The sequence below is a fragment of the Benincasa hispida genome, chromosome 3 (assembly GCF_027475165.1).
Source record: "Benincasa hispida cultivar pf3 chromosome 3, pf3_genome.v1.1, whole genome shotgun sequence".
In the NCBI taxonomy this organism is placed as follows: Eukaryota; Viridiplantae; Streptophyta; class Magnoliopsida; order Cucurbitales; family Cucurbitaceae; genus Benincasa; species Benincasa hispida.
This window is the reverse complement of record NC_143480.1, coordinates 24,458,501-24,470,998: the sequence shown is the minus strand read 5'-3', so window position 1 is coordinate 24,470,998 and position 12,498 is coordinate 24,458,501. Positions and strand designations below refer to the sequence as shown.

Here is a 12,498-nt window from a genome sequence, read left to right as displayed (position 1 = left end):
ATCTTTTAAATCGGTTTAATAGGATTAAATTGATTCTTAATAAAAGATTAAATATGTAACAAATATATCTATAAGGGACCTTTTATCTAAGGCGGGTTCTGACTAGGCTGGGGTACTTAAATTGATGGAAATATCGCACCCCTACCTGGGAACCTACCTGGAAAAATGAATTAGATAGATTTGTTACATGCATGCAAATTTGATGAAAGTCTATTAAAGAGTTTAATGAGACTTAAATCAAAATTGTTTAATCATCAAAGACAAGAGTTGTTTTTGAGCAAATTAAACAAACACTAAGATCAAATCAATAGCCGGATTTTTCTAAGTTAATTAACCCTAGGTAAAACACTCAATGGGAGGAAAATGGGGTATATGGTACTTCATTTTTGCTCTACACGTTTTTCCCTAAAAGTTCACACCGTGATATCTACTCTCGGCCTCGAGGCACCATGGTTGTCCCCCCTACAGGTGACATTTGGGTAGGTAAATATCAAAGTGAATGGAGAGAGTGTTTAAGTGTTAGCTTTAGGGCTTCAATCAAACCAAGTATTTTAATGATAACAAACTCAGATTTTTTGTACTAATATTTTCAGTGTTTCAGAGTCATTATCTTGTAGAGCTCAGAAAGACGATTCCAACGCAATTTGAATAGCTCAAATCGGAGTTCAAACGAGAAAGTTATAAGCAAAAGAAGATTGGAGAGGAAATCCAACGTGGCAAGGACACGTGGCACCTTGCTGATGTGGCACATAAACGGTCAATATTGATGACATGGCACTCCAACGATCAATATTGATGGCGTGGCAGCTGACGTGGTGTTCCAACCGGTCACTTTTTGCTGATGTGGCGATGACGTGACGACCATGGATGAATGAGATAATGACAAGTAGCAGCTGATTTTTAAAGGAGGAGAAATCGTTAATTGACACACGGATCAATAGTATGGCGACACGTGGTGCAGGTTAAGATTTTTCAGCCTTTTCAAATTTGATTTCCTTCCTAAATTTTCATCCTTCAAATCCTTTTTATTCTCTAAATCTCAATAATTCCAATCTTTCAAAATTCCTCTCTTAATTACAAATCCTTTACTTTTCTATTTTTATTCAATCTCCACCCTTCATTTGCAATCATATCCAATGGCCAAAATTTATCCCCCTCGCCTATAAATCCGACTTGATTTTACTCTTCATTGACACACACCCCAAAAAAAGCTATCAAGTCTCAAGCTCTCAATTCTCTCTACTCTCAAATTCTTGTCCTTTTTGCTCCTAAATTGATCTAGAGTTATTTTTGTGAGTTTTTTTGAGTACTCAACTTGTGTATTTAGTCTTCAAGAGGTAATATTGTGAGGTTTTCTTTTAACTTTTGGGAATTGTATTAAGGTGTGGGTACACCTTGGGTTGTGAGAAAAAGAAATTGGTTTGATCTTGAACCAGTAAAAAGGATCTTAGGTTTCTCTTTAGCCTAAGAAAAAGAAGGTCGTATGTCGGTTTGGTCCTCACCTGCAAGAGGATCACTTAGTGAAATACCCAAGGAATCTTGGAGAGTGGAGTAGGCAATTTGCCGAACCAATATAATTTTCGGTGCTTTCTCTTCCTCTCTCTTTTATTTCTTGTTTTCAATTTTTTGCTTCTCATCTTAGTTATTTTTTTTTTAATCTTTCCTAATTGCATGATTTAATTTCTAGTGTATTATTTAAATTTATCCTTGATTAATTTGTCTTTAAATTTGAAGTTATCATAGCTTGCATGATTTAAGCTTTGTCTTGCATAAATTTTCTTTAATCAAATTAGTGGGTTAACTTTATTGAGCATTGTTTGAAGATAAAATTATTTTTTAAAAATTGGTAGTCAACCCTATTCACACCCCTCTAGTGTTGCGATCCTACAATTGGTATCAGAGTGGGTAGCTCGGTTTTCTTATTTAAAAAAAGTTTTATAATTTTTTTTTGATTTTACATTTTGTTTTTTTTAATCTTATTAAATCTGGAATTTTTCTAATTTTTGCAAAAAGTTTGAAAATTTGAGTTTTAAAAGCCGTTTTCATTAGAATTTTTTTTTTTGAAAATTGGTTATTAAAATCTTATTTTTTTCTTTGCTTCTTAATCTTTGAAATATTTTTGATTAAAATCTAAATTTTGGAAAATTATTTCTCTTTATAAAAATCTTTAAAAAAAATTTATTATATTCTCTTCCTTTTTCGAAAAACTTAATTGTTCGAGCTTATGGCAACTACTGGAATAAATGGGTATGGTGAAGGTCAATCTACCACTAGGCCACCTTTGTTTAATGGAAATAATTATGCATGGTGGAAAACTAGGATGAGAATTTATTTGATTTTTATTGACTATAATCTATGAGAAATTATTTTTAATGGTCCTTTAATCCCTACTAAGATAGTTGATAATAAAGGTATTCCTAAGGAAGAAAAAGAGTTTAATGAAGAAGATAAAAAGAAGTTTTCTATTAATACTAAAGCCATGAACTGTCTTTTTTGTGCTTTATGTCTTGATGAGTTTAATCGAGTCTTTGCACGTAATTCTGCTAAAGAAATTTGGGATATGCCTGAAGTAACTCATGAAGGAACTAATCAAGTTAAAGAGTCAAAGATTAGCATGTTAGTTCATAATTATGAATTGTTTAAAATGGATGCAAATGAAACTATATCTGAAATGTTTACTAGGTTCACAAATATTGTTAATGCTTTGAAGGGATTAGGAAAATCTTATACCACCTCTGAAAATGTGAGAAAAATTCTTAGATCATTGCCTAAGAGTTGGGAAGCTAAGGTGACGATGATCCAAGAAGCAAAAGACCTCTAAAAACTTCCACTAGAGGAGCTCGTTGGATCTCTCATGACACATGAGATAATCATGAAGGCCAATGTGGAAGAAGATGTCAAAAAGAAGAAGAACCTAGCATTAAAGTTCACTCAAGTTCAAGAGGACTCTGAAACTGAAGCTGAATTAAATGATGAGGAGTTCGCTTACTTGACCAAGAAGTTCAAAAATCATTTTAGGAAATGGAACTTCTCAAAGAAAGTAAACAATCAAGAAGGCAAAGGAGAAAAGAGCAACAAAGATACAATCATCTGTTATGAATACAAAAAGCCCGGACACGTGAAGTGGGACTGTCCTCAAAGAAAATCCATTTCAAAGAAGAGCAAGAAGGCCATGAAAGCTACTTGGGACGAAAGCGATGAAAGCGAATCTGAAAGCGAGGAAGAAGTAGCAAATCTATGCGTATGGCTTTTTGAGACGACGACGATGAGGTAAGTCCTAAAAACCTTACTTTTGATGAGCTCATTGACGCATATAATAAAGTTAAAATTGAATTTGAAAAACTAGGTTGCAAATATATGTCTCTTAGGAAGAAAAAATGCTAAATTAGCTCTTGAAAATAATAATTTATTTATTGAGCTAGATAATCTAAAAGAGAAAAATGAGACATTAGGAAAAGATCTAGATTTATCTAAATCAAATTTGCATGCTTTAAAAGAAGAGTATAAATTATTAGAAAATAAAAATGAAGATATTTCAGCTACTCTTTTAAAGTTTACAAATGGGAAAAAGAATTTAGATATCATGATGGGTAAGCAACAATGCATATTTGATAAAGTGGCTTAGGTTATAAACCTCACCAAAAACAAAAGAAATTTACAAACTACTTTGTCAAAGAAGGTTCTATTATTTGTCATGCATGTGGAAAACATGGTCATAAAGCATATGCATGCAATTTAAGAAAAATCAATATTATGAATGAAAAGAGATGGATTCCTAAATTTTTGTTAACTAACCACCAAGGACCCAAACAAATTTGGGTACCTAAGGTTACATCTTGAGAATTAATTTTCTCAGGTATGTTTGAGATCCATAAAGAATAAGTGGTACTTGAATAGTGGATGTTCAAAACATATGACTGGGGACCACACAAAATTCACATACCTAGAAAAGAAAGATGGAGGATACGTTACCTTCGGTGACAATAAAAAAGGAAATCTAAAAAACATTCCCAACCTGATAAAAGTTAAGTTGTGAAAGGAACCTGCTCATAGTTAGATGTTCGCATGACACCCGTGGGAGCAAGCCAAAATAAAGGTGTGTTTCCAAGAACAACACTGTGTGAAAAGAGAAAAATGAGAAAGAAAATTAAAAGAAAATAAGAGACAACTCCTCTGAAATTCATGAGTTAAAGTTCAGATTGGCACAGAACCATACTTGGATGTTCGCATGACACCCGTGAGAACAAGCCAAAACGAAGGGTATCACCATGATCAACAGTCTCTAATAAATGATGCAAAGACCACCACATCCAGAAACATCAAGTTGTTTTGACAAGAAGAGGTAAACATTCTTTTCAAAACTAGAAAAGCATTTTTGAGCAGAAATTTGTAGTATAGAAGAATAAAGTAAGGCTTTGTTATGAATTAGCAAGGATAGAAGGAAATTGCATTGTTAAGTAATGTGCCTAGGTGGAGCATTCGGAGCAACCAATCGATGCAAAATTTAGGATAGGAGTTGAGCATTATCGCCTTAATAGAAGATATGCTTGAGGACAATCATATATCTAAATTTAGGGTGTGATAACTTGTAGAAATACAAGTTATTTATACTGCTTTATTTAGATATTGCGGCCAAAATAAAGGAAAGTTGTGTCAATTGTATAGAAATTAGCTAAGAAATACAAGAATTATAAATTGTCGTCAATACACCCACTGACACCATCACAATGGTAGAAAAGAATATTTCAAGTCTGATTTGCAGGAAATCAAGTCACCACATGTGTTCATGGCTCAAGATAAAAAGAACAACACTTCTACGTTGCATTGCACCCATCATTTAGAAATGAATAGACGATCAACGCAATGATAATAGATCAACGCAACTTTAACCGCATGCTGTAATAAAAAACAACACCGCATGCGGGCAAACGATCGAAGATGAAAAAGTGCAATGCAATTGTGAAGGATTCACACACGTGTACAGTTGACCGTTGTGCATTTCTGATGAGATTGATCGCGTAACAGAAGGAATATTCACTCCACCATTTCTGGAATTACCATAACAATAAAGAGGGGTCCACACTGCAGAGAGTTAAAGCTGAGCCTATAAATAACCTCTGAAATTCTAAGAGAAAATATACTTGATACGAGCATATTTTGATATTTGTATATTGCGAGAGAGACTGATCTGAGTGCTGATCGGAGAAGATCCGGGAAGATTTAAGAGACAAGGCCGAGAGGTGAGTCTCAGGAAAAATCCTTTCAATCCCTACCATGAAGCTCTATACCAAGGTCACCTCTACTGGACGAGCAAGCCTGAGAGGGAAGCTCTTCCTTCCATTCACTCCATTCGCGGGCAAGAAAATCCACCGTTCAAATCTGTGTCAAGATGTTGACACTCTTCTATATTTGTTTCTATCTCTTATCATCAATTGTATTCATCTTCTTACTCTCTATCATTCACACCATATATCAGACGCTAAATATTAGTATTGAATGTCATGATCATTTTGATCTCCATCTTTCTGTCTATTTCCGTTCCTCACACCATGTATCAGACGCTAAATATTAGTATTGAATGTCATGATCATTTTGATCTCCATCTTTCTGTCTATTTCCGTTCCTCCATTTATCGCTTTCTCCATGATATTTACTTAATCCCTTGGTAATTAGAATGAATTAAACAAGTAAATTAATCTGTGCTAAAGAAATAAATATGTTTAGCTAAAGCATGTTAGATGACATCTTCACCTATGAGAGCAGAAGTGAAGATGCCATTTTGCCTTTCGAGAGAAGGTCAGAAGAATGCGTTAACTAAAGCGAGAAGTACTTCCAGAGATAGAAGCAACCTTGCGTTCATTAAGTTCATCCCTGTTTCACCACAGAGATGTGGGAACATGGCCGATCACCAAGAGGTGTACGCCAAGGGAAAGCGGAACCGTAGTTATATCTTTAACACAATTAATGAACTTGCGATGTTTATATTAATTACCCTTTCTATCTCTGTTTCATACATAAAGACTTGCCACCGCATAACACGACCCTTTGTATAATCTTCATAGTCAGTCTCAAACTCAGTAACATGTATCAATATCGTGTATCTCGTATCATAATAGCTTAGGTTTACTTTTATCATATTTTATTGTATTACCACCACTTTTCTTTACCGCATATTTTACTTGATCGCAATTTTAAATACTTGTATAAACCAATCTTTTATTAATTGAAAAACCCCCGATCGTATATATCACGAATGTAACGCATTAACTATGCAATCCCTGTATTTGATCTCGGTTCACTCCGAGAAACTTGCGGTGGAATTATACTTGGTTTCAACGCAAGGAAACTTGTGACAACGCATAGCATACTACAAGCATTTCATTAATAACGCATACATCTAGAAGTAGTATCGCATATCATCGCATCATCATTTTATGTGCTTACACACCGCAATCCTCTTCCTTGGAAAGCCTATTGAAGCAATACATAGAGAAAAATGAAATTATGCTTCAAAGTCAGGCTACGTGCATCCGCAACCTAGAATTGCAGATGGGCCAGATTGCAAGTGAGCTGAACATTAGACCGCAAGGGGCTCTACCGAGTTCAACATAACTCTCACACAACCCAGGGGTATCAGGTAAAGAGCAATGTCAGGTTGTGACATTGCGAAGTGGGAAGACTGTGGAGGGAGAAAAGAGGGAGCTTAGTCGGACAGCTCCCATTGCAGAAGAATCTGAAGTTGCGATGACACAAGAAGAGGAAGGAGAAAAAGAAGCAGTAGAACTAGAGGTTGCGTTGACCTCAAAGCCAACTGAGACGGGAACTGTGAAAGTGCAGTTACCCCCTTTCCCGCAAAGACTATGGAAGAAAAAGAATAAAGAGGTACAGTACCAACGCTTTCTGTCTATGTTAAAACAATTACATATTAATATTCCATTCAATGAAGCGATTGAGGAAATGCCTACCTACACAAAGTTTCTGAAGGATATGGTAACTAAGAAGAGGGGAGCTGGTAAGTTTGCCATGGTGGCGCTAACTCAAAGTTCAAAATCAATCATTCGTGATCCTTGGAGCTTTATTATTCCTTGCTCCATAGAAAATTGTACATCAAGCAAGCCCTATGTGACCTGAAAGCCAGCATAAATTTGATGCCTCTATCAATCTTTAGGCAGCTAAATGTAGGGCAGCTTGTGCCTACAACGGTGACTCTCTAACTGGCCAATAAATCTCTGATGCATTCAGAGGGAAAGGTGAAGGACGTGCTGATAACCATTGAAAAATTTATCCTACCAGCCGACTTCATCATTTTGGACTACGAGGCCGACAAAGATGTGCCCATCATTCTAGGGTGAAAATTTTTATCAATAGGTCGTACTTAGATTAATGTGCATAAAGGGAAATCACTTTGAGTATCAACAGAAAGAAGCTCAAGTTCAACATAATTCGTGCCATGAAGTTTTCGAATGAAGAAGACCTGCATGACTCAGATGATGACCAGAATTTGATTGAAGAAGAATAGTTTGATGAAGAAAATGAAGAAGAGGATGCCAGTGCATCCGTTGCTGTCTGTAATATGATCATAACAAAAACAAGCAAGGACGAGGAGATGATCGCAAATCAAGAAAAAGAGTCAACAGAAAAAGAAGAAAGAAAAACAATGGAATTAAAGACTCTACCGAATCATTTAAAGTGAGGCAGAACGAGAAGTTGCCAGTTATCATTTCCTCTGAGCTCAACGAAGACTAAGAGAATGCATTGATGAGCATTCTAAGGAAACATGTGCGAGAAATTGGCTGGACGCTCGCCGACATTAGAGGAATTAGCCCAGCGTACTGTATGTACCGCATTCGTCTTGAAGAGGATGACAAAGAAACAATCGAACATCAAGCAGACTCAACCCTACGATGAAAGAGGTCGTTAAAAAGGAGATCATTAAATAGTTAGATCATTAAATAGTTAGATGAAAGAGGTCGTTAAAAAGCCCCGTGCAGTGTTGCCGAAAAAAGGCGGCATGACGGTAGTCCCGAATGAAAACAATGAACTAATACCATAAAGATTCGTCACTGGGTGGCGTATTTGCATGGATTACCGCAAGTTGCGCGACCACAAAGAAAGATCATTTTCCTCTGTCATTCATTGGTCAAATGCTAGACTGTCTAGCTGGAAATGACTTTTATTGCTTTCTGGATGGTTATGCCGAGTACAACCAGATTATGATAGCTCCAGAAGACCAAGACAAGACCATATTCATCTACCCATATGGGACCTTTGCTTTTCGCCGCATGTCGTTCGGCCTCTGCAATGTGCCAAACACGTTCCAAAGGTGCATGATGGCCATCTTTTCAGACTATCTTGAGGACTCTGTCAAAATCTTTATGGACGACTTCTCTGTTTATGGGAACACTTATGAAGTCTGTCTAGCCAACTTGGAGAAGATACTAAAGAGATGCAAAGAGACGAATTTGGTGCTTAATTGGGAAAAATGTCATTTCATGGTGAAGGAGGGCATAGTGTTGGGGCACGAGGTTTCCCGGGATGGGTTGAAGATGGATAAAGCAAAAATCGAAGCAATTGAAAAACTTCCACCTCCAACAAGCATGAATGTTTCACGAAGCTTCTTGGGACATGCTGGATTCTACAGACGCTTTGTCAAAGATTTTTCAAAAGTAGCACGACCACTAAGTGCGTTGTTAGAGGCTGACAGAAAATTCGAATTTGACAACAACTACCTCAGCGCATTCAAAGTTTTGAAGAATGTGCTGATTACCGCACCCGTACTAATTGCACCTGATTGGACACTCTTTGAAATAATGTGCAATGCAAGTGGGTATGTGATGGGAGCAGTTTTGGCACAAAAGAGAAAAACAATCTTGCATCCTATCACATATGTGAGTAAAACATTAAATCCTACTCAGACGAATTACACCACTATAGAGAAAGAGTTTCTCGCGGTAATTTTTGCGTTGGAAAAATTTCGGGCATATATGTTGGGAACAAAGATACTCATCCATACTGACCACTTGGCGATCAAGTACTTAATGACAAAGAAGGACGCAAAGCCAAGGTTGATCAGATGGGTTTTCCTCCTTCAAGAATTTAATATAGAAATAATTGACCGAAGGGGACAGAGAACCAAGTTGCGGATCCTTTGTCGAGATTGGAAAATCCTAAGGTTGATCGCAATGAGTCTGAGATTAGTGTGGTGTTCCCGGTTGAGTAGCTGTTCCATATTGAAGAATTGCCTTGGTATGCAGACATAGTCAATTATCTGGTTTGCGAGCAATTTCTTGAAGATTACACCTACCACCAACAAAGGAAGCTCAAACATGAATGCAGACATTATTATTGGGATGAGCTGAATCTGTATAAAAGAGGGGCATACCAGATTTTGCGATTATGCGTACCAAATGCTGCTCAACAACGCATATTATTGCAATCTCACGACTCACCATATGGTGGGCAATTTGGAGGACAGCGCACCGCAGCTAAAGTTTTACAGAGTGGATTCTTTTGGCATACATTGTTTAAAGATGCAGCTGACTACGTAATGAAGTGATATTAGTGCCAACGCATAGGTAACATTTCATGGAAACATGCCATGCCGATGAACACCATCTTGGAGATTGAATTGTTTGACGTATAAGGGATTGATTTCATGGGACCATTCCCTCTTTTAAATGGTAAACATTACATTTTATTAGCTGTCGATTATGTCTCCAAGTGGGTAGAGGCAATGGCATGTGCCGCAAGTGATGTGGCGGTCGTCTCCCAGTTCCTGAAGAAACATATTTTCACTCGTTTTTTCACTTCCCATGCCATCATAAGTGATGAAGGGTCCTAGTTTGTTAACCATAATATCAAGGAACTGCTGTGCAAATACAACATTCTCCATAAAGTGGCCACTGTATACCATCCGCAGATGAATTGTCACGCCGAGGTGTCCAATCGGGAGATTAAGCTGATACTCGAGATGGTAGTAAGGCCTTCGCGAAGAGATTGGGCAACAAAGCTTGATGTTGCGTTGTGGGCATACCAGACTGCATTTAAAACACCAATAGGCATATCTCCATATGCATTGGTATTTGGTAAGGCGTATCATTTTCCTCTGGAGCTGGAATATAAGGCATTGTGGGTGGTAAAGAAGCTGAACTTTGATTTGAAGAAAGCAGAAGAAGCGCGAAAAATGCAACTGGGCAAGCTAGAAGAATGGAGGATTAACGCATATGAAAACGCAAAAATTTACAAGGAATGCACCAAGTGCTAGCATGACAAACACATATGCAGCAAGAACCTCCAGGTCGGTCAGAGGGTCTTACTATTTAACTTACGTCTGCGGCTCTTCTCGGGAAAACTAAAGTCACATTAGTCTGGACCATTCATAGTTAGACAAGTATTTCTGTATAGCACGGTTGAATTATCAAATGATGATGGAATAAACATATTCAAAGTTAATGGGCAGCGAGTAAAGGCATATCATGGAGAAGGCTGGCATCGCCAAGTCGACTCCGTGGAACTAAAAGAACTTTGAATAAAGAAAGAAGTAGGTGGTCCCTGCGCTATCAGACGTTCGCAATCCATCAGGGACACAAGTTTTGGGAAGCATGGAATCTTTAACTTTTCTCTACTATTCTGAATTTTCATTACATTATCTCTTTTCAGCTTTATCTGTTCTTACAAAAAAAGAAAAAGAAAAAGGGGGAGATTGCGATAACGAATTTTGTTTTGTTTAAAATAATTTCACCCTCTCTCTGTTTTCTTGCAACGATCGAGGCGCTGGATTGTGAAGATGTTACGCGAAGAAGCCACTTATCTTACTCCGTCACCGCAATCCAAAGAAGATAGATCGCCACAAAGATAGATGCGTCAATATACAATACGTGCGACAACGCAAATTTGGGGGTGTATTCTTCCTTATCTTTATTTCAAATTTTGTGCTATCACATCACACGTTATTTTAAAAGTTGTTATCACTACATCCTCTTTGATTATCGCAATCATTTGACATAGATAAATTTAGTAAGACATCGCATGCTGTTTCTTTGCCAAGTATGATTTCAATGATGAAAAACATGCTTCTACTTCTTTCGTATATACTAGAGTCAACTTAATCTTAAGATAGTCACCTTATAAAATAATTCTAGAAGTGGTTTGCTAGCTTTCTTTCAAACTCTCTTTACGAAGCTTTCTAAGAACATCACATGCCTTATCTCAATCTTTTAGCAATGAGGACATTGTTGCATCTTAAATTTGAGGGTGAGGTATTTATTTTCGACCTTGCTATTTTGAAAAAAAAATTCTTTTTTTTAGAATAACAACTCCACTGTCAATGCAATGGAAACCCATGTTGATAAGAGTTAAGTTGTGAAGGGCACTTACCCATAGTTGGATGTCCGCATGACACACGTGGGGGCAAGCCAAAACGAAAGTAAGTCACCAGGATCAACGCATAAATAAATGACCGCAACTCCGCTGCCAAGTAGGTATGAATTTAGTCTGAGGAAGAGCGCATTGCTCGTAGTTGGATGTCCACATGACACACGTGGGGGCAAGCCAAAACGAAGGTAAGGCACTTAGATCAACGCAAGGTCAGAAAAAAATAATAATGTCAAGAAATATGCAAGGATAAAATCATTTGATACCCTGGTGGAAATTTTTCTTTTTGAAATAAATCATGCGATGTTTCGGAAAATAGTAAAGTCCTTTTGAAGGTTAAGCTTGCAGTCCCTAGGTCTTAGAAATATTTTTAAAAGAGACTTGAATAAGACTTAAGGAAATTTTAATATATAGGATTTGAACGAAGTATCCTTGAGAAATCTAGGAAAAGAACATTGCGGTCGATTTTCTAAAAGAAATCTTTAGCTTATGCTTGAGGACAAGCATTGTTTAAATTTGGGGGTGTGATAACGGGCAGAAATACACGTTATCATAGTGCTAAGTTCTTAAACAATGCTGGCTTGCGTTGATAAAACATGATAAGTTGCGTAAAAAAAGCATCAGATTCATAATATTGTGGTCGTATGCGTTCATCGCATTAGAACAGCTGATTTTTGTATTTTTGTGCAGAATATGCGATTACGTAAGGCAAAAATTGCGATAATAGGAAATCATTGGTTGAGTGCAGCATCGCCACAAGGATTTGCAATGATCATGTTCGCAAACATCTGCTCGAGAAGGATTGTCGCAACTTGGTCGGCGCAACATGGTGGACACATCTGGGTGAAAGGCTAATTAATCGCGATAGGACAGAAAGCTGATAACAGTCGAATCCGAATTAAGTTGACAGCCGCTAACGATAACAAGTACATTCAGCTTTTCGGTGACAAATATTCGGTGCATCAGTCAAGGAATTAAAGCCATCCCATCTGTGTAATCATGAGAGAGAAGCCATCGTTCACCCTGGATATTCTATAAATACCTAGGGCATCCTTCAGAAAAAGGGTTCACCGTTCCACTAGTTCGAAAATTCATACATCGGATCGCTCGTCTTGTTCATAGTGT

At 37.2% G+C, this 12,498-nt stretch overlaps 1 protein-coding gene across 1 annotated transcript; it reads left to right on the top strand.

Annotated features, from left to right (window-relative positions):
• The first annotated feature begins 2,479 nt into the window (after positions 1-2,479).
• Positions 2,480-2,821, top strand: LOC120073484 (uncharacterized). The gene has a single exon (XM_039026329.2). It carries the CDS (start codon positions 2,480-2,482, stop codon positions 2,819-2,821), a length of 342 nt encoding a protein of 113 aa, XP_038882257.2.
• Positions 2,822-12,498: the final 9,677 nt, after the last annotated feature.

Bases quoted from the DNA above. Each gene is read 5' to 3' on its own strand.
- LOC120073484 (XM_039026329.2), top strand. From the start codon at position 2,480: ATGAACTGTCTTTTTTGTGCTTTATGTCTTGATGAGTTTAATCGAGTC.